The 22,947-nt window shown below is 35.3% G+C and overlaps 1 protein-coding gene across 1 annotated transcript; it reads left to right on the top strand.

Moving 5' to 3' along the window:
- The first annotated feature begins 164 nt into the window (after positions 1–164).
- LOC125236441 (putative tricarboxylate transport protein, mitochondrial) lies at positions 165–21,673 on the top strand. The gene is made up of 5 exons (XM_048143249.1): positions 165–446; positions 8,520–8,646; positions 17,011–17,234; positions 18,417–18,581; positions 20,144–21,673. Exons 1-5 carry the CDS (start codon positions 248–250, stop codon positions 20,380–20,382), a joined length of 954 nt encoding a protein of 317 aa, XP_047999206.1. The 5' UTR covers positions 165–247; the 3' UTR covers positions 20,383–21,673.
- Positions 21,674–22,947: the final 1,274 nt, after the last annotated feature.

Below are 22,947 nucleotides of genomic sequence, written 5' to 3'. Positions count from 1 at the left end.
CAATGCCTTAAACAATCCAAGATGGGAATACCACGGGAATACCATACTATACTAAAAAAAAAAAAATTGAATTTCATTTCATTCGTTCTCATTCACTAATGAATGAAGTTGTATAAAAGCAATCAAATCAATCCCTAATCAAGTAAAGTAAATTAAATAAAAAAAAAGTCAGTCAGTGTTAAGCAGTTGCATGGGGAGGGTGTTGCAGCCGTTGTGAAATCCGATTGAAGTGTTTTCAGTTAGAATCATGTCTAACAGGACCGGAAATTTTAAGAACCCATTCCAAAGGCCATGGATGTCGGAAAGTGGCGCAGCGGCTGCAGCTGGGGGCTCGGGATCAGTGGGAATGAAGGGAGTCGTTGCCGGCGGCATCACTGGTGGCATTGAAATTTGTATTACATTCCCTACCGAATACGTGAAAACACAACTGCAATTAGACGAAAAAGGTTAGTGATTACCGGTTACGCTATTAACAGGTTCACCTTCATTCATCAATATGATTATAACCTTCGATAACGTAATTGTAAACATTGTTGATTGACCTATTTATGTCTATCCAGCTGTGGATATTATGTTTCTTGTGGAATTGGAGACGATTCTAGAAATAGAGATAGCCATTCGTTTCAATTTATCGCCTTAACGTGGCTTACATTTGACGGGAATGTGCATCTACAGTTCTATTTATGTTTGTTTTTTCTATCGAATGGCAACCGCTAAAAATATTTCCGTCATCGATCAGTTTTTCTAACTCCTACGCGATAGTACTCGACTCCACAAACGAGTGGACTTTGGTCTCATATTCTTTGCTTGTCGGAAAACCTACAACACGTATGACGCTAATAATCTAATACAAGGTCACGTCTAACCGTCTTGTTTATCTAAATCCATACATATTTATATTTAACGAGTCACTATGGCGATACCACAGTCAAGGAAACCAATAAAAAGTATTTTATATATAAGACTAGTTTATATAACAGTCAGCAGTTAAAAGGAAATTTTTCTTCAATTGTTGACTAATTAGAATCTCATTAGAAACCATAGCCATGACATAACAATTATCGTGTATTTACGCCTTTACCCTCTTTATGTTAAGGTTCAATTTGTGAAGCATAAATTTGTAGTGGCCAGTTCTGTTCTGTTTCTGTATTCATTTGTTTTGTATTTTATACATAAATTTTCTAGAACTGTTGTCAGTAGGAGTGAACAACAAATATATCTGGCTGGTAATGATAACAAAAAAAAAATTAGAGAATTTTTTTTATACTATACTACGTCGGTGGCAAACAAGCATACGGCCCGCCTGATGTAAAGCGGTCACCGTAACCTATGGACGCCTGCAACTCAAACAGTGTCACAAGCGCGTTGCCACCCTATTAGAAACTTGTTTTTGCTGTGTTAAGTACACAGCAAAAAGAATGTACAAGTTCTAAACCACGACTCAAAGGACAATAGACGGAACAAGTTAGTTCCGTAAGTCCTCCCGTCATCAGCACACCGCACCCTCGTTGAGCTCTGGCAGCCTTACTCACCGGCAGGAACACAACACTATGAGTAGGGTCTAGTGCTATTGAACTTAATTTCGTTTTTCTTTGAGATGGCAACAAGACAAATGATATTTATGAGCAGTTCCCGGCAACTTTGTACATAGCCACGTCAGCAAATTTTAATTGATCCTATTTTGTTATCAACATTTAGTAATATAAGTCGACTTTCGTAAGATATATACAGGTGAATTGTTATAATTAATTAAATATAGATACTAGAGAGCCTTAATGACGAAATAAAACTTACTAAAATCTCAATTCATCAAAAAAACTTTTTTCTTAATTTTTGTACAAACTTTTCGCGAACTGCTGTTATAATCTTTGTTTGGTTTATCAAATACTCTGATAGTCAAATAAACATAAGTAAGTTGTTTTTGTTTTGTAGTTCTACAGTTCATCAATCATTTCTATTTTTAAGCTGTCAGATCAGATTATTCTTATTCAAAGTACTTCTGTAGCTATGGCAGATACATAAACATGTTTGATAAATCTGACATTACATCATCACAGTGCCGCTATCGTAATCAAAGGATCAATACTTATCTATCGGCTGTTTTCATTCCACGCTATGTACTTTTTTTATCAAGTGTATAGAGTGTGCGTTAGTTTAATATTATGGGTTATAATCCCATAATAGGATATTATGTTTAAAAATCATCTTAACATAGCTACCGCAGACCAGGGTCAAATGACATCTTATGAAATGCAGTTATTTGTTTAACAATACAATTTTCATATAATAAGTACATATTAAACTCATTATTATTACAAACCTTTCTAAATGGCAATGATTTGTCTGCTTAAAGATGGTATGTTAATCTTATGAACAATATTATAATCACCTTATATTTTGCAGTTACTTATCTTGTGACATGACGACAATGACGGGCAAAGTATTTATTTTGTTGACCTTAAAGTTTTTTTTATTTCACACACGGATTCAACATGCTTAACTCACGATGATAATGTCATTATAACATGTGTCACATGTGTGTACTTATTACATAGTAATTATAATCTTGATTAAATTAAAGATAACATTTGTAGACCTATCTCAAATAGGCATAAAAGATAAAAGTTAATCAGACAATAAGTAAATAAAATAAATTATTTTATTTAACAACCAACAGCCTTTGAGATTTCAAAAAGTATTGAAAGAAACTTCATAAAAGAAACCTCGATATACCATTAACTCCATTAAGCAGTAGCATATTATCATTCACTATTACTTATATAAATACCTGTACCTACCAGTGGCGGCTGGTGAAAATTTCTACTAGGCAACACTGAGCAAAAAAACCTACCTTAACATTAGGCACTAGTAATCAATTTTAGGCAAGCCGGTGGGAATCGGCTTGTATGGACCGGCCGCTGCTGATAGCTACTTATTTCTGTACCTAGGCAACAGGGCAACACAATGTCTTACGCTCTGTAAGCGTGTCGCTCTCTCCCTATCGCACTTCTGTAGTGGTTTGGTGTGGTATGCGTAGGATTTTGAAAAACGCGGCAAGCTGGATGATGTGGAAGGGCATTTTTAAAAATTTGGACCCAAAATTGAGCAGTTCCCGACAACTTTGTACATAGCCACGTCAGCAAATTTTAATTTATCCTATTTTGTTTGATCCAATATTTAGTAATATAAGTCGACTTTCGTAAGATATATACAGGATAATTGTTGTAATTAAGAAAATATAGATACTAAAGAACCTTAATGACGTAATAAAACTTACAAGTTAGTAATAAAAGCCCTCATGTAATGACTATTAGGATTTATAATTGCCTCCACCAGTATATAACTGAAGAGCAAACATACACAAAATTTATTAACAAACTAAAACAGTTTTTTACACCTTACAAGAGTTTTTGCGTTGGCAAATGAGTACTGTACTATTCCAAGATAATTAAATAAATAAATACACTATATTATTTTACTTAAATACAGGAAATAGGCTGGATTAATATTTAGGATTAAGTACTTTAGTTATAAGATGCTTGTTTCTTTTTTAATATATGTGTACCATATTGCAATACCCTGTAGGTTATCATGTTGCTATGTAACTATTGTACCTAGTGTAAGATCTGTATATAGTCATACTTGTTATGGAGAATTTTTGGCCAAAAGCTGCACTTTTGGATGAAAGCAAGCCGCTTTGCATGGTGATAGTAGACATCATAGTAAACGATTTTTTCCGAGGATATCGAAATTTCATCCCTTAGGAAGCCGAGCGTAGCGAGGTGTTTTATGAAAATTAAAAAAATTCTATCTTTTTATTGTATCGTCCGATTTTGACAAAACGTATCTCAAATGAAAGGTATTGATTTGTGTAATTTAAAAAAAAAATACAAAGAAAAAAAATTGAAAGAAAAGTAAGAAAAAAATAAAAAAAGTAAATTTACGTCTCGCACTGAATAACTTCAAAGAATGACAGACAAAATGTACAATGTCGATATACGAGTTTTTTTTAATCGAAGACAGATAAATTTTTAGTTGAAAACTCAAGACCGCATCGAAATCAGATGAGCATTTTTTAAGATACAAGTTGCCAAAGTTGGGAAAGATCGCTTTATATGGCCACTTTGAAATTCCTTTGCCAGAAAGTCAGAAATAATATGTTTTTCTGACACAGAAAAATACATAGTAACAGTACACATCAAAATAAAATTAAAAATTCCGAGGATATTATAATTTCATCCCTTAGAACGACGAGCGTAGCGAGGTCGGTTACGAAAACCGAAAAAAAAATCTCATTTTTTTGTACGTCGTCCGATTTTGACAAAACATGTTTCATTTGAAAGGTATTGCTTTATGTAACTTAAAAAAAATATTGAAAAAAAAAAATTGAAAAAAAAATGTAAGATTTTTAAAAAAAAAAAACCTTAATTTTCGTATCACACTGAATAACCGCAAAAAACGGTAGACACGGTGTATAATTTCGATATATGATTTTTTAAAATTAAAGACAAATAAATGCATGATTATAAACTAAAAACCGAATCGAAATCGAATCAGTAGTTTTTAAGATGCAAGTTGTCAAAGTTGGCTTAGTTTGTTTATATGGTCGCTTATAAATTCCTTAGCTAGAAAGTCAGAAACATTATATTTTTCTTACAGTTAAAAGTATGCATAGGTAATAGACATCATTATAAACATTTTTTTACGAGGATATAAAAATTTCATTCCTTAGAAACCCTTAGAAAGACGATCCAATAAAAAAAACTGCCTTTTTAGGGTTCCGTAGTCAACTAGGAACCCTTATAGTTTCGCCATGTCTGTCTGTCCGTCCGTCCGTCCGTCCGTCCGTCCGTCCGTCCGTCCGTCCGTCCGTCCGTCCGCGGATAATCTCAGTAACTGTTAGCACTAGAAAGCTGAAATTTGGTACTAATATGTATATCAATCACGCCAACAAAGTGCAAAAATAAAAAATTGAAAAAAATGTTTTATTAGGGTACCCCCCCTACATGTAAAGTGGGGGCTGATATTTTTTTTCATTCCAACCCCAACGTGTGATATATTGTTGGATAGGTATTTAAAAATGAATAAGGGTTTACTAAGATCGTTTTTTGATAATATTCATATTTTCGGAAATAATCGCTCCTAAAGGAAAAAAAGTGCGTCCCCCCCCTCTAACTTTTGAACCATATATTTAAAAAATATGAAAAAAATCACAAAGTAGAACTTTATAAAGACTTTCTAGGAAAATTGTTTTGAACTTGATAGGTTCAGTAGTTTTTGAGAAAAATAAGGAAAACTACGGAACCCTACACTGAGCGTGGCCCGACACGCTCTTGGCCGGTTTTTTGTTTTTCGTAACAGACATCGCTACGCTCGGCTTTCCAAGGGATGAATTTTTTATATCCTCGTAAAAAATTGTTTATTATGATGTCTATTACCTATGCATACTTTTAACTGTAAGAAAAATATAATGTTTCTGACTTTCAGGCTAAGGAATTTATAAGCGACCATATAAACAAACTAAGCCAACTTTGACAACTTGCATCTTAAAAACTACTGATTCGATTTCGATTCGGTTTTTAGTTTATAATCATGCATTTATTTGTCTTTAATTTTAAAAAATCATATATCGAAATTATACACCGTGTCTACCGTTTTTTGCGGTTATTCAGTGTGATACGAAAATTAAGGTTTTTTTTTTAAAAATCTTACATTTTTTGTCCAATTTTTTTCAATATTTTTTTTAAGTTACATAAAGCAATACCTTTCAAATGAAATATGTTTTGTCAAAATCGGACGACGTACAAAAAAATGAGATTTTTTTTTCGGTTTTCGTAACCGACCTCGCTACGCTCGTCGTTCTAAGGGATGAAATTATAATATCCTCGGAATTTTTAATTTTATTTTGATGTGTACTGTTACTATGTATTTTTCTGTGTCAGAAAAACATATTATTTCTGACTTTCTGGCAAAGGAATTTCAAAGTGGCCATATAAATCGATCTTTCCCAACTTTGGCAACTTGTATCTTAAAAAATGCTCATCTGATTTCGATGCGGTCTTCAGTTTTCAACTAAAAATTTATCTGTCTTCGATTAAAAAAAACTCGTATATCGACATTGTACATTTTGTCTGTCATTCTTTGAAGTTATTCAGTGCGAGACGTAAATTTACTTTTTTTATTTTTTTCTTACTTTTCTTTCAAATTTTTTTTTCTTTGTATTTTTTTTAAATTACACAAATCAATACCTTTCATTTGAGATACGTTTTGTCCAAATCGGACGATACAATAAAAAGATAGATTTTTTTTAATTTTCATAAAACACCTCGCTACGCTCGGCTTCCTAAGGGATAAAATTTCGATATCCTCGGAAAAAATCGTTTACTATGATGTCTACTATCACCATGCAAAGCGGCTTGCTTCCATCCAAAAGTGCAGCTAGTATGACTACTAGCTTTTTTTCATAACTAGTTTTTGAATGACTACCCTCAAACTACTTTACTGGTCCCACTTTTATTTAGGGACTTATTCTTAACTTTCAAAATTTAAGTAGGTAATCATTCGGACTTCGTACCTGTGAGCAGTAATTATTTATTGCTATTTACAGTAGCTCTACCAAAGTCGTCATTAAATCATACCATACCTACTACCTTCAGTTAGTTGATATAAGTACTTACCTACCTACTTTTTAGGGTTCCGTGTCTCAAAAAGAAAAAACGGCACCCTTATTATAGGATCACTCGTGTGTCTGTCTGTCCGTCTGTCACAGGCGTCACAGCCAATTTTCGCCAAAACTACTAAACCGATTAACTTGAAATTTTACACAAATAATATGTTAATCTGTGACCAAAAGACGGACACGTAATTTAAATTAAGTAATTTAACTATAGGTGCCACTTTTGGGAGGTAAAATTGAAAACTATATTGAAAAAAAAAAAGCTTTTTATAAGTATGTATTTCAAAAATATTTTTTTTTACAAATCTTCATAAAAAGCCCAGTTTTATCCGGCATTTTAATAGTACATTACGATACAAGTGCGTAAAAAAGGAAGTTCGAAACGAGTGGCGATAAATTAAAACACGACCGAAGGGAGTGTTTTAAATCGACACGAGTTACGAATTTCCTTTTCGCACGTGTATCGTACGACGTTTTTCAGTACAGATGAGCCTCTAAAGTTTCGACATGTCATATAATGAACCACTTCTCGCACTAGTGCGTAAAAAAACACCATCTGTACTGAAAAGTTTGTTGCATGGTTCTCATAAGAAGGCTATCTTAGACTAAACTAAGGGTTGCACCAAACCGTCCGTTACACTTACAAGTAAAATATTTTTTTCTACTCGTCGACTGTAATCTGTCAATTAGGACACCACAGACTAAACTATAAGTGCTAACTTTTCAGTGTTGGATACTCTATGGCAGTTCCGACTCAACTATAATAATATATGTAATCTCATTATAGTTGACTTTAAGTTAACTGTAATAATTTCAAAAATAGAACATCATACAATTTCTATACTAATTTGCGATACCTGGCAATTTTTTCTGCATCTGAAATACATTTTTTTTTATTTGTCGCGTTATCGGCCAATCAGAGACGGTTATTACAAACAATTGGTTGCTAGGTAATTCGATGTTGATACAAAGGTGAACGACGCTATTAACATTAATTTTAACTTGCATGAATGATGATCTTTCCGTCCATTCATGATGAAGATGATGACTCGTAGAAAAAGTATTGTATACAATAGTAATATAACTAAGCTTTTCACTCTCGTACCGTACTATTAGGCCACTCAGCAAGCTTCGTGGCCTAAACATGGTACTCGACTGAAAAGCAATTATATCACGATTGTATAAAATACTATTTTTTACTAATCTTCATAAAAAGCCCAGTTTTATCCGGCATTTTAAAGTTTGTTCCATGGTCCTCATAAGAAGGCTAGACTAAACTAAGGGTTGCACCAAACCGTCCGTTACACTTACAAGTAGCAGCACAAAAGTTTAGCGCTGAGTGAAATGTGGAGGGGATAGCTGCCCATGGGGAACTTCTGCGTTGTAACGGTCAGCGCTAAACTTGGGCCTGATTTAGACGACGTGGAAACTCGCATGCGATTTTAGTTACATTGCGGGCTTTTGAGGTTACATACAATTTTGCACAGCCATCAAATAGCGCAATCTAATAAAACTCGTATGCGAGTTCTCCTGCCGTCTAAATGGGCCCTTACTTGTAACGTATTTAGCAGCAGTGGCTGGTCCGTACAAGCCGATTCCCACCGGCTTGCCTAAAATTGATTACTAGTAAAGTACCTATTAATTTTAAGGTAGGTTTCGTTTTGCTCAGTGTTTCCTAGCAGAAATTTTCACCAGCCGCCGCTGGTATTTAGTGTTCGTATTATTTTTTTGTATGGGAATTTCCACAGACTTCTGGTGATGTTGATGTGTTTGTTAACTGGGGTTGATGCAATGGCCCTAATATTAGACTTCTAAACTAAGAGTAACTTTACTGTATTTCCAGGTGGTACCAAGAAGTACACGGGTATCGCCGACTGCGTAAAGAAGACTGTGCAAGGCCATGGTTTCTTCGGGCTCTACAGAGGTCTCAGCGTGTTGCTGTATGGCTCCATACCCAAGTCTGCTGTCAGGTGAGACCGTCTTACTGATATATTTCCAAGTGGTACCAAGTTAGTGGTTGTACCATCGAAGACTGCATAAAGATTGTGCAAGGTCATGATTTCTTCGGCCTCTACAGAGGTCTCAGTGTGTTGCTGTACGGCTCCATACCCAAGTCTGCTGTCAGGTGAGACCGTCTTACTGATATATTTCCAAGTGGTACCAAATTGATGGTGGTACCATCGAAGACTGCATAAAGATCGTGTAAGGTCATGATTTCTTCGGCCTCTACAGAGGTCTCAGCGTGTTGCTGTACGGCTCCATACCCAAGTCTGCTGTCAGGTGAGACCGTCTTATTGATATATTTCCAAGTGGTACCAAGTTGGTAGTGGTACCATCGAAGACTGCATAAAGATCGTGCAAGGTCATGATTTCTTCGGCCTCTACAGATGTCTCAGCGTGCTGCTGTACGGCTCGATAACCAAGTCTGCTGTCAGATGAGACCCTCCCTACGAGTATGTTGTATTGTCCAGGTGGTACCATTGACGACAGAAGACTGTGTGTTAAATATATTTGGCGATCGACCGCGTATCTCTAACTTATTTCGATTGAAAGGGACGATTTGTTGCCCAAGAAATGAAGTGTTACAACTTGCGAAGTGTTTTTACAGTAGAAAGTTTAACTGACTACGAGCTACCTAAGTGATGGGAAAAAGAAAAGCGAATTATAACTTCTCAATACATACAATACAATACTCTTTATTGCACACCTCACATAGTTTACAAGTAATGCACGAGAAACAAAAACAAATTAAACAGAGGTAACAACAGGCGGTCTGGTCTCTTCCAGACAACCTTTACAAACACTTTTTTTTAAATACATGTCATTACTATATAATAATAGTTTAAAAAAATACATGTCAAAGTGGCAATTTTTAAATTTTTACTGTCTTCGCCCGTCTTAATTGCTACCCATCATTAAAAAAAACCTACACTGATACATTAAGAGTGTAAAAATACGTACTTACAAAACCTAAAGGTGTGTTTTTGTCCTGTTAGTTGAGACACATTCATGAATAATATATTTTACTTTTTTCGTCCCGGAAATCAATTTTTAAACCAACTCCAGCAAGCTAGCTGACGACAAAGTCGGCAACTAGGTCAATGGGGTGACTATTTCGGATTGGGACAGATTGATCGCTAGAAATAGCATAACTTTGACTTACGGTGTATAGTAGGGTGGAGCGAAAAAACACTTTTCTGGAATTAGCAAACCTAATAGTTATCAATCAATGTCTCTTAGTCTATGAAGCCTTTGTGCAAATTTTCAGCTTTTTAAATCAACATCTTCTGCCTCCGCATTAGGTTTGAAATTTTGAAAATCTCATACAAACCTGAAAATTCAACTTTCAGATAAAAAATGTTTTTCGGCAGTATTATGTTCAGTATACATTATTGATACATATTATTACAAGAAACTAACAAAAATTGCGAAAATAGCGGTAAAAATCGCCAATTTTCAGTATTTTAGCGGCTATTTTGGCGAATGTACTGAAACTAGACAAACTTTTGCGATTCTTGACGCTATTTTCGCAACTTTTTGTAGTTTCTCATAATGATATGTATCAATAACATATACTAAACATAATACTGCTGAAAATTTTTTTTTATCTGAAAGTTGAAATTTTAGGTTTGTATGAGATTTTCAAAATTTCAACCCTAATGCGGAGGCAGAAGATGTTGATTTAAAAAGCTGAAAATTTGCACAAAGGCTCCATAGACTAAGGGGCATTGATTGATAACTATTAGGTTTGCTAATTCCAGAAAAGTGTTTTTTCGCTCCACCCTAGTGTATAGGTAGGTACACTGTAATGTAATGTGTAGGTTTGTGAGTATCACACCTTTTTTTGAGCCATATTGAAAAAGGCCGTTTTTAGAAATTTTTGATTGGCTCTAGCGTCTTTAAAAAAAAAACAAAACGGTCCGACACAGATACAAATAATAATAATCTGCGTTGAAAAAATCATTGCTCTATCTTCAAAAACCAAGGAGGAAATAGTCGAGAGCGTTTGTATGGTGAATTTACCTGTATCGTGTCGTCTTAAGCGATTTACAAGTGTATGAAAAAAAACGTCCCACAAACATCGATTTTTCAAACAAAAAAGTATTGCTAGTAAAATATTAATTAAAAAAAATTAGTGAATGTACGTCTTTTGTGGAAACAGACTAGTGACGTAGACACACGCATAAGTATTCCAATAGCGTGATATTGACGTACTCGACTCGACACACCTCCAGTGGAGATTGGCCAATTCGGCCTACAAACTGAATAAATGAAACTACAATACATCACGATGCATTAAAATCGTTTTATGGCAGTTTTAATTATATAATACGGGGAAATTAGCTAAAATTACGGCATAATACCTGCTAAACGCTTTTTCTGCATCTTCAACGGTTTTGTCAGAAATTGAGAAAAAACGCATTTTCGGCTCTTTAAGGGAGGGTAGAGGAGTGACGCAGACGGGGGGGGGTGTTGATGAAAAATATCTTTGGTCTATAACGTACATATCCCAATTTAAAAAAAATCTTCCTTTAATTATGCCAAGATTTTCATACATAACTTTCCACGAGCAACGTACATAGGTCTGTCACTTACTCTAGCGCTATGAAGTGAAAATGCTCCGATTTTCTAGTCGGAATGTAGCAGACTACCAAATTACCAATAGGATAGGATTGGTATTACAAGATGTAGTACGAAAAGATTTGCCTTCGCATTGTTACGGAAACGTACGAACGTATCATGCTATTTCAGTCTGTCTCAGTACAAGATGTACTGACATTGACTGAACTAGCATGACAAATACGAACGTTTCCGGAAAAATACGAAGGAAACCCTTTTCACACTTTTTTTTTTTATACAACGTCGGTGGCAAACAAGTATACGGTCCGCCTGATGTAAAGCGGTCACCGTAACCTATGGACGCCTGCAACTCAAACAGTGTCACATGCGCGTTGCCACCCCATTAGAAACTTGTACGTACACTCCCTTTTGCTGTGTTAAGTACAATGTGTGTTGTGTTAAGTACACAGCAAAAAGGAGTGTACAAGTTCCAAGGAGGGTTCGGGTTGCCGACGACTCAAAGGACAATAGACGGAACAAGTTAGTTCCGTAAGTCCTCCCGTCATCAGCACACCGCACCCTCGTTGAGCTCTGGCAGCCTTACTCACCGGCAGGAACACAACACTATGAGTAGGGTCTAGTGCTATTTGGATGCGGTCTTCTGTAAGGCGGAGGTACTACCCCAGTTGGGCTCTGCTCTAGATTCGAGCGAGACGATATCCGCTGTGCTGTGCTGTGCCCTACCACACAAAGCGGAATATCATTCGCTATGCCCTACCTCCTACTCACACTACATCTGTAATTGTTTATCATATAGTAGAACTATTTCTGACATATTATTATTCATCGGATATTTACCTTAAGTAAATTATCGTGTAGTTCTTAAATTATTTTTAACCCCCGACGCAAAAACGACGGGGAGTTATGAGTTTGACGTGTCTGTCTGTCTGTCTGTTTGTGAGTGTGTCTATATGTGGCCTCGTAGCGCCCGAACGGATAAACCGATTTAGATTTAGTTTGTTTTTGTTTGAAAGCTGAATTAGTGGGGAGTGTCTTGGGGCGTGTGGGGTCTTAGCCATGTTTCATGAAAATCGGTCCGACGGTCCACCAATTCCACTATGCCGCGGTCGGGGGGTTTTCAAAATTTTAATTTTGTGGTTTTGTTTATATTTAGTGCTTCACATCCCACATAAAGACCATCAAGCAAATCTTGTCACTAATAAATATAAATAAATAAATATTGGGGGACACCCTACACAGATCAACTTAGCCCCAAACTAAGCAAAGCTTGTACTATGGGTGCTAAGCGACGATATACATACTTAAATAGATAAATACATACTTATATACATAGAAAACATCCATGACTCGGGAACAAATATCTGTGCTCATCACACAAATAAATGCCCTTACCGGGATTCGAACCCAGGACCGCGGCTCAGCAGGCAGGGTCACTACCGTCTGAGCCAGACCGGTCGTCAAAAAAGGCAGTAAATTTGAAAAATGTAGGTAACCACACTATCTTAATTATTCCGGCTGAGCTGTGACCTTACCATTCACGTACCGTACCTATAACGAGAAATATCGCACGCTGTCGACGTGTGTTTATCAATCAATATCACGAAATTGAATGTGGATCTCTATACCAATTTGACACCCGACGCGATCGGTTGGTTGCGTAACCTGGATGTCGACTTATAATATTAATTGTCTGCAAATATACGCCATACGCTTAAATAATAAATAAATAAAATACGAAATTGAATGACACTACCTTATTATCATACAAAGAGTCACAATGCCTACGCGACAACATTTCCATCGTCATCATCTAGATGGCTGGCAGTCCTCAACTGCGCGTTTCTCCAGAAACTTCCTGCCCCGCACAGCTAAACTTTGTAATGAATTGTCGCCTGCGGTATTTCCGGACCGATACGACCTTCAAATCTTCAAGAAAAGAGCGTACACCCATCTTAAAGGCCGGCAACGCACCTCCAACACCGCTGGTGTTTCGGGTGTCCATGGGCGGCGGTGATCGCTTACCATCAGGCGACCTGTCTGCTCGTTTGCCTCCTATCCTATAAAAAAAAATGTTTTCCCTAAAGTCCGCACATCACGCTGCTAAAAACCGAGACAATTGTTTGTTATTCAGGTTTTAGATATTATATGTAATCACCCCGAGATATTATATGTAAGCGAGTGGAACAATAGGGAACTTGACTGTACTTAAAATAAAATATTTTATACTATGCAAGAAATAAAGCATCAGATAAATATAAGAAAAACATGGATAGAAGTTATTTTTAAATCCAATTTCTATTTAATAAGTCAGGTAGAAATATATAAAGTAACTGAGTTGACCGTGACGTCACTCAATTCGATTTCATATTAATTCCATATTAGCAAGACGTTCAAATTCGTTTTGACAGATCTTAAAAAGAAGCTGATTTTACTAGGAGGCAAGTAACCTATTTGAGGCAAAACGAAGCCGAAACCACAGTCCGACACGTTGCATACAATGTTTTAATTTATTTACTGCCTAGTTACTACACATAATCTATATACACCTTGTTTTTTTTTTGTTTTCCGTTAATTTCCGTTAAAATAGTTTCATCATCAGAAACCACACTATATCGCTTTTTGTTAAATTAAAAAAAAATTGTTTTTTGTTTCCATACATAATAAATGGATTAATTAGTGTGAGAGGACCTTAATCTTAACATTAAAGTCATTGTCAAGTGTTTGACGGCACATGTCAAAACAAATAACATTAGGAAGTGGTAAGGGATGCCACACACGTGTTCAGTTTTTTTTTTAATAATTCGATAACCGTAAGAGTTAAGAGGCTAGTTTCTTAGAGAAATTGTATTTGTATTTGAACTAAAGAATCTTCCCTTAAAGTTAACGGAATTCAATAAAAACAGGGACAGGTGTATAAGCATTACATAGCACGTAATAATTTTCTATTCTCTAAGAATAACTACTGTAGACGGAGACCATTATAATCAAATCACGTAAACAATTAGTAAATGTAGATACCGCTGTGTACCGCAAAGGTATTTTGACAGATAATTAATACGTTGATTTTAAACCGTTACGGACATAAAGGAGACAACGGTAAATAAATACCTATCACGTGAGAACATCTACCGTAGGTACTAAAAATAAAGACTAATGAAACCTAAAGACACTAGAACGCGATCCGCAGTCCAAGGCATCAATTCGCGTCGTATCTGGTTGCAAAGCGCTATCAGCGAAGATAACAAGTTCATTATGTCACGGAGGTTACCCGATGCGTGATATCCGATGATATTGACTGACATTCACCGATGTTTCCGTTAAGATGAGTTTAGACGAGCAAGTTATTGCTGCAAATTTTGAGACAAAGTAGATGCAAGAAAGAGATGCAGATATTTGCCACTCACTCTTACCTATAGTTGCGTCTCAAAACAGCTTTAAACCAGCTTAACACATTCAGGTTTAATTAGGTAATAAGAAAATTGTTGAGTATTGTCGACGAAATATAATTTGTCTCGTTTCGACATAATTTAATTTGTTCGAAAGATCGGTTGCTTTATAATTCGACAACATCGACAAGCATTAGATGCTGTTTACACAAAATGTTTAGTAAATTACATCCAATATGCTAACTTCTGTCGTCATACATCCGTGAAAAATTCCATCTTATTGTTACGCCTGGCCAGAAATATGTATACGACTATTTTCAAAAGGACGCTGTTATTCTGTATGGATGACAGTTCAGTTTAGTATGAAGAAAATAGTTAGCTGAGCATTTTTTTTGCCACTTTTATGAAGTGTGATAGTTTTGAAAAAAAAAATGCTACTTCTACTCAGAATTACTAGCTTTTTCAATCCTAGTAGTTAAAAAAATTGTCCCATACGTTTTTTTCTTATTTTGTTACCATTTTCCGTACATGTTGTATGGGGTAACAAAAGAGGAAAGTAACAAAAATGTATGGAAATTCTGGGACACTTTGTCTCCCAGTGAGATTGAAAGTACTCGTGATTCTGAGTACAATTGACCTAAAATTCCCTAAAACAATGAAATTTTTTTTATTGGCAAAAAAAAAAGAAATGCTCTTCTAATGAAATTCCGCAACATGGAGCGTAGTCATATATTTCTGACCCTTTAACACAACTTGCCTTGTCGCGCGCGAGTCCATACTTAAAGTCGCGCTTGATGTATGTATAGTCAACCAATTGAAAAAGGCGGAAAGATATCGTTTGTATTCAAACCGTACATAGAAAACACGTTTTCTCATTTAGATTTTTCGTCTTTCTGGGGCCATTTCTATACAACAGGCTAAATGCAAAATTAGACTTATATCCACTTAGCTATGTTTGTTGTAAAAGTGCTCTACGACGTGGCCTGCAAAATATGACGTACGATGATACAGAAAAGTTTTATTTTAGTGAATAATTAAAAATAAATCACTAATTTAGTCCTTCCTCTGCCTGAAACACAGGAACTATCCTAGCTCAGGCATTTGTATAAAACATCTCTTATATGTATAACAATTCTTAGCCTTTAAGAACAATCACTGTACAATTATGTTTTTATTAATAAATTATTTGTATTTTGTATTTGTAATTAGGCCTCTACAACCATGTCAAAATGACAAGCTGAAGAGATTTCTTACAATCTGATGTATAACGTCACTATGACATAGTTCTACAGTGGCCTAAGGTTCCAATTGGTTGACTGTACTCGCGCGCGACAACGCAAGTTGTGCTAAAGGGGCTGGTCAGGCATTACAGTCATTACAATTACAATGAGTATTTATTTACATACCACATATTATGCTGTCAAATGTTTTATGTTATCTTAGACAGTAGCAATTAGGGAACATGGAGGGGACACTGAAATGTACATGTCGTCACTGCCAATGCCACCGATGTAAATAGTGTTGCCAAGCCAGAAAATCTTTAAAAAAATTATGAGATTTGTCAGCAGGCGTTTACAAATAGTGCGATAGGGACGGCCTGATGTTGTATTATTTATCGCGCGACCATGCTTACCGTGTGCGTGTGGATTGAGTGAGCACCTTCCGAAAAAAAAAATGCTGATCATTTAGTAAAAGTTCTAAAACAATTGTAAAACGAATCTCTAAATTTGTAAAAAGATAAATCAAAAGATACAGTCATTAACATGTGCTCACTCAGTTCTCACAAACTACCAACGAAAACAGTGAATGTATTCATTTAACATATAATATTTATATACTAACATTTAGTAAAAAATATGCCAACTTACTTCTATAAATTTTAGATCACCTAGTGACGTATTTAATTTTTTACAAATAGTTTCTTATGCTCACTCAATCCTCACACTTTTGAAAAGCCGAATTTTGATGAAAAACATAAGATTTAGACCGCTATTATATGTGTATAGTTTAGTAAAAGTGAAATGGGAATTCGTAAAATACAAAACGAACCACTAACGTGTCAGGTTTTTTATAATAAATTTTTGTAAGTGCTTACTCAGTTCACACGTTTTGAGAAAGTTAAAAATGTAAATATCTTAAGATTTGTAGTAACACCACAGACACTCGAAAGTACTTCAACATTTAGTAAAAAATTTACTAAATATCCACCACCTAATATTTTATATTCGTTGTCTGGTTTTAAAGATATTCAGACATAACTTTTCTCATACAAATGTATCATGTAGGGTGACCACACTATGTCGGCTCCTGATTAAATTGGTAACCGAGACTTTGAAAGCCTTTTACATTATAATCTATCTTCCCCAGATTTGGCGTATTCGAGCAAGCTAAATTATACATGGTGAACGACAATGGCACCCTCAGCAACACCGGCAAACTGGCGTGCGGTCTGGCCGCCGGCGTGGCGGAGGCTATCTTCGCCGTGACCCCTATGGAAACTGTCAAGGTCAAGTTCATCAACGACATGAGGATGGAGAAACCCAGGTTTAAGGGCTTCTTCCATGGAGTGAGGACTATTGTTAGGGAAGAAGGTTGGTATAGTTAAACTTACCCTCGATAAAAAACTGACAAATACAGTATTGTTAGGCTGTGGTGTGGCTGTTCTCATTTTGACCCATATGAAGAATGTGAAGGTCAAGTTCATCAACGATATGAGAATGAAGAAACCGTGGTTCAAAGGTTTAAATAAAACTCTTCCTTAGAGTCTGGTGACCAGAGTTAAAATAATAAATTAACAGCAAAAGGGAGTGTACAAGTTTCTAATGGGCTGGCAACGCGCATGTGACACTCCTTGAGTTGCAGGCGTCCATAGATTACGGTGACCGCTTTCCATCACGCGGACCGTATGCTTGTTTGCCACCGACGTAGTATTAAAAAAAATCAATTTTTTTGACACCCTAATTTGTAGTGGTAAATGGAAAAATATATTCTTATCAATTGCACGTCTAGTACTCTAAGATACTTATTACAATTATGCATACCCGTAACCTTTGTCATAACTGATGGTAACATAACCCCGTTTATTAGACCACTTAACATTTATAAATGTTATACCAACAGCTGTATTTGTGTTTTAGCACATCTAGATATATATTTACAGCAGTATCTCTTCGCTGAGCCAGCAGTGATGAGATACTCGCTCAGGAAAGAGAGAGACCACGATACCTGGAAGGCTTTATATTCGCTCAGGAAAGAGAGAGACCACGATACCTGGAAGGCTTTATACTCGCTCAGGAAAGAGAGAGACCACGATACCTGGAAGGCTTTGGAAGAGGCCTATGTCCTCAAGGACAAGACTGAAGTTGAAGTGGTTGATGTAAAAAAATAAACAAATAGGAAATAAGCAAAAATAGTGTACGTGTATGTGAAATGTAAAAAAGCTTCAATATTTTATCTCTTCACTAGTCACTATAAATTATACCTTTGAAATTCAAATTCATCTAAATCTAGGTACAGCGGCAAATCTCGCCTGGGCAAATGTAACTGGTCCATTTTTTACATGTTTTACAATGTTTGCATTATTAAATAGAGTGTCCGCTGGTTATATATGGTAGGCGTGTTCAGTGGATACATGTAGAACTCAACATCATAGCGTAATAATGGAAAAAAATGTATTAGTTACAATTGCCCCCAGTCGAGATTTGTCCCGCTGTACCTTAAGTCATTCTTAGTGAATAAACAATTTTTAATTCATTAATTTTCTCCATGCACAGGTGTCGGCGGAGTATACAAAGGCGTCTCAGCAACAATCATGAAACAGGGCAGTAACCAAGCCATCCGATTCTTCGTGATGGAGTCACTACGGGACTGGTACAAAGGAGGCGATCGCGATAAGCCAGTACCAAAGTATATTGTTGGTCTTTTCGGTGGTATCGCCGGTAAGTTTTATATTAATACCAATAATTTTAAATTTAATTTGAATTTTATTAATAATATATATGACCTTTGATGATTTCCAAACGCAACTAGGTACAGATGTAGTACGAAATGAATTTCCTCCGTATTATTACGAAAATGTACAAACGTGTCATGCTATTTCAGTCAGTCTCAGTACAAGAAGTACTGACATTGACTGAACTAGCATAACAAATACGAACGTTTCCGCAAGAAACCGCTCCGCGATAAGCTTTTCGCTATACATCTGTATAAGTTTACTATCAAACTTCATTGCATACCCATCAAGGTTAGAACGAAGACATACCATGGTCAGGTAACCAATTTGTGTGGGTTAAACAAATGGTGACTGTTAAAAAGTATACTGAAATTTTCAAGAAACATTGTTAACAGGCTACATATCTTATACTTTTAAACGAGCAATTCTTGTATATTTATTTATTTATTTATTTATATATATATTTATTTACACTGACGATCTCGGAAACCGCTCTAACGATTTCGCAGAAATTTGTTATGTGGGGGTTTTTGGGGGTGAAAAATCGGTCTAACTTATCCTTAGGTCCCGGAAAACGCGAATTTTCGAGTTTTCATGCGTTTTTCTTCGCGCGCCATCTCGTGTCCAGTAGTTGTACTGTTAAGACAGAATTCTTTCGGTCGATGTAAGTACTATTTATTGCAAACACTAGATGGCGACACAGGTCAAGGCTAAAACGAATAGAAAATACACTATTTGAGTTTTTGTGGCGAAATGCGCGCCATCTCGTGTGGAGTAGTTGTGTTGTTAAGGATGAGAATTCTTTCGCTCGATGTAGGTACTATTCATTTTTGAACTAGATGGCGACACATGTCAAGGATACGAAACAGAACCGAGCGAAGCTCGGTTGCCCAGATATTCTTTTTACATTACGAAAGACACGATCAAACTGCTTATCTATGTAAAAGCGTGGGCAGATAGAAATCATATCATTTATTTGGTTATCTGTATAGTTGACATGCTGGCTGATAAGATGGCCCAAATGCACGACTCTTATTTGTGATCAACAAACTGAGTTATGCAATACATGTATTTATGTAACTTGCATTCTTCGATAAGTGGATTATGGTTGCATACTCGTACATATTGACAATTTAATTTTGTTAAAACGTTTATCAAGGCATTACTACAATGCCTATTTCACATTGTGAAACTTGGACGATTCGGTCAGAATGTATTGAAAATGTATTTTTGAGAATTCTAACGTGATATCGCATCAGAATCACCAATCAAAATTCAATTGATAAATAAGAACTATACATCCAGGGGCCTATTGCATAACAATTTAAAACTCATGTTACAAGCGGTAGTCCCCAGCCAATTCCTTTTATAAGAAAAAAAGTTCCATTTGTAACCCAAGTCGTAAATTGCAAAAGGGCCTTAACCATTCAAAATTACCTACAAAATTCCATGAAATGTCGCCTAACCTTAAATTTTTCTGGTCTCATTACTCTCTTAAAAATTAAGTTTTCTGTAAAAATTTTCAATAACATTTGTTCTCTTTAACAGGAGCGGCATCCGTATTCGGCAACACACCAATAGACGTGGTCAAAACCCGCATGCAAGGTCTCGAAGCCTCCAAATACCGCAGTACATGGGACTGTTTCATCAAGACTTGGAAGTCGGAAGGCCCTCTCGCCTTCTATAAGGGTACGGTACCTCGCCTGAGCAGAGTAGTCTTCGATGTAGCTATCACATTCACTATCTATGATAGTATTATGGATGTGTTCAACTATGTGTGGAAGTAAGGCGTGATAGTGTGGGGTACGCTGGTATAAGTTACATCAGTGTTTATTAGCATATTCTTGCTATGTTACGTTGATATTGCTGTTATTTCACTGAAAATTAACTGTGAAAATGTGATGTTTACGTAGTTTTATACAATCGAAGAGTGCAGCCTTGTCTTGGAAAAAAAATAAGTAGGTTTTTGTTATATTAAGGGAAAGTGAAATAGACAGTACCTAAATAGTGATAAGTGAAGTTCTGTAATCTATGGACTCAATTCACAGAAAATTAAGTAGGTGTATGATTTATTACTGATACATATACAAAATTTTCACAGAGAAAAAAAAAACAACATTGTTGTAACTTATAAACGTGGTACCATATCGATGTTTAGTCTAAAAGCTCATGTAAAGAGTGATTCGTTCAAGCATTTATTGCTTTGATAAAGAATATGTCCCTTTCCATATTACATACTCTTAAAACGTTACAATATAAAAAAGGGACTCGCAAAGTTTTATAAACGGGTGGTAGTAGCTTGCACTCGTTGTTGTTATTATATTTATGGAATGTAGGGCCTATTATGCGACTGGGTCTTTTGACTACAGTAATAATTGTCATGACAAATATGACAACACCCCAAAAAAAATATCCCACATTTTTCTAGATACGGACAATCGGAATGGCTTTAAAACGCAGGGGCGACTTTGGAAATTTAGTTTTAAAGTCAAACTGTAAGTAAATTCGCGATTTTCTATGGTAGATTTACAAGAATATTTATTGATCTAACGTTACATAAACAGTTTCAGTAAATAGTGACTAATATTAAATTTAATGCCGTTCAAATACAATCAAAGTTACCCCAAATTTTCCTAAAGCCATCACGGTTGACGGTATACGTTTCTCGTGTCATGACAATTTTATATTACATTTTCGGTAAAAGATCGTTGGAAATAAAATAATCGTTGTAGGATATTGCACTAGTGCCTTCGGCGGTATTTTAGCTGTCCGCCCGTTTATAACTAAAATAGTCACTGTCACATTGAGATGGCTAAATATTTATCGAATATGCTGAGATAGCTAAATGAGGTAGATAAGCTCAACGCGTAGTGAAAAATACAATATTATTTTTATCTTCCAAATGGAATGTCTGCCAGCGTTGTCAATTTAACGTTTTTTTAATACTTTTTTCATGTAGTATTGTATTTTTTACTATATTTTGTGACAAAATGTTGCGTTCCATACTTTAATTGTCCTTAGCTGCAGGAAGGACCTTTATCTAAATATGTGTTATAAATAATGGAAAGGTCCTAGTACTTGATGATAAAATATTTATTTATAAAATCACGAAATAGTTTGTATAATTTAATTAAGGCAAATGGGTTTTATTAAATTATACTAACTATTTAGGATTTCATCAATAAATATTTCAAAAAAACGTAAGTTTTACGCGATTAAGAATCCCGATGGAAAGAGCCTAACTGTACTCGATGGATAAGGTCTCTTTAGGCATGGAAAGCCGCAAATATAAAGTTATAGTCATTATGTGCATAGTTGTACAAATGTTAATGCGCTTGACAGATGTAAGTGAAATGTAATCGCGTAAGTGTTATTTTTTTGTAAAATCATCGAAAATATATTTTTGTAGATATATAGATGTACTATGGTGTTGACTGTATTTATTATTCATGACTATCAGCAGGGTTTTGTTTCATGTATTTTTTGTTGTCTTTGTTTTTTAGATTACATGCGGTAGTGAGGTTTTACAATGAATTGTATTTTGTATTTTACGAGTTATTTTTACAAATTTTATGCAGACTTGGCAAGGTGATAAATTTTGTTTAGAACAAAATTATTGACTTTTTCTATCATGTTTCCGAATTATTATGTATTGTGATGTTTTTAACGACAGGTTTTTATATTTTTTAACGGAGCAGTTTCCTATATAGAAATAGGTACGTACAAATGATGATTTCAACGACCAAAATACTAAAATAGTTTAGTATTTGAACCATTTTTAGTACCAATGCATTTCTTTTTTATACTCCTTCATTTCTGATCCTTTAAGACCTTTAGAGCATGAAATTCACAAATTACCCTTTTTATTATTGAAATAAATTTATATTGGAATCTCGAGAGGTCTTATTCGGACATTCCATTGACTTCTGCTTTTAATTACAAATAATTATATACTATTGTTTTCATAATGTTGACATGTTGCTATTATTTATTTATTTTCGTTTTTATGAAATAAAAATTGTGAAATAAAACAACTTGTTCTTATTTTAAAGTTTTACTAACTTCCATAATTCCCTTTTGATGGCATTCTGTTAGAGATCAGATAATTCTACTTTTAAAATCACAACCACTGTGCATTTGTTTTTAGCATTTCTAGATTTTCTGGTGCCTTTAGGCTACATGCTAAATTATAAGTTTATAACACTGAAAATCAGCGTCGTGGCACTAAGTGCTCTGACACATGCTGAGTGGAATCCTTTTAGGAACAATTTATTAAATTTCATAAGTGCAATAATACCTAGTATAAATTATGTTTCAAATAAATAATTTTCATTTCATTTATAATTGTTAAT

This window comes from Leguminivora glycinivorella, chromosome 19, assembly GCF_023078275.1.
Source record: "Leguminivora glycinivorella isolate SPB_JAAS2020 chromosome 19, LegGlyc_1.1, whole genome shotgun sequence".
NCBI lineage: Eukaryota > Metazoa > Arthropoda > Insecta > Lepidoptera > Tortricidae > Leguminivora > Leguminivora glycinivorella.
Note: the sequence above shows the minus strand (reverse complement) of the source record. Positions and strands in the feature narration are given on the sequence as shown.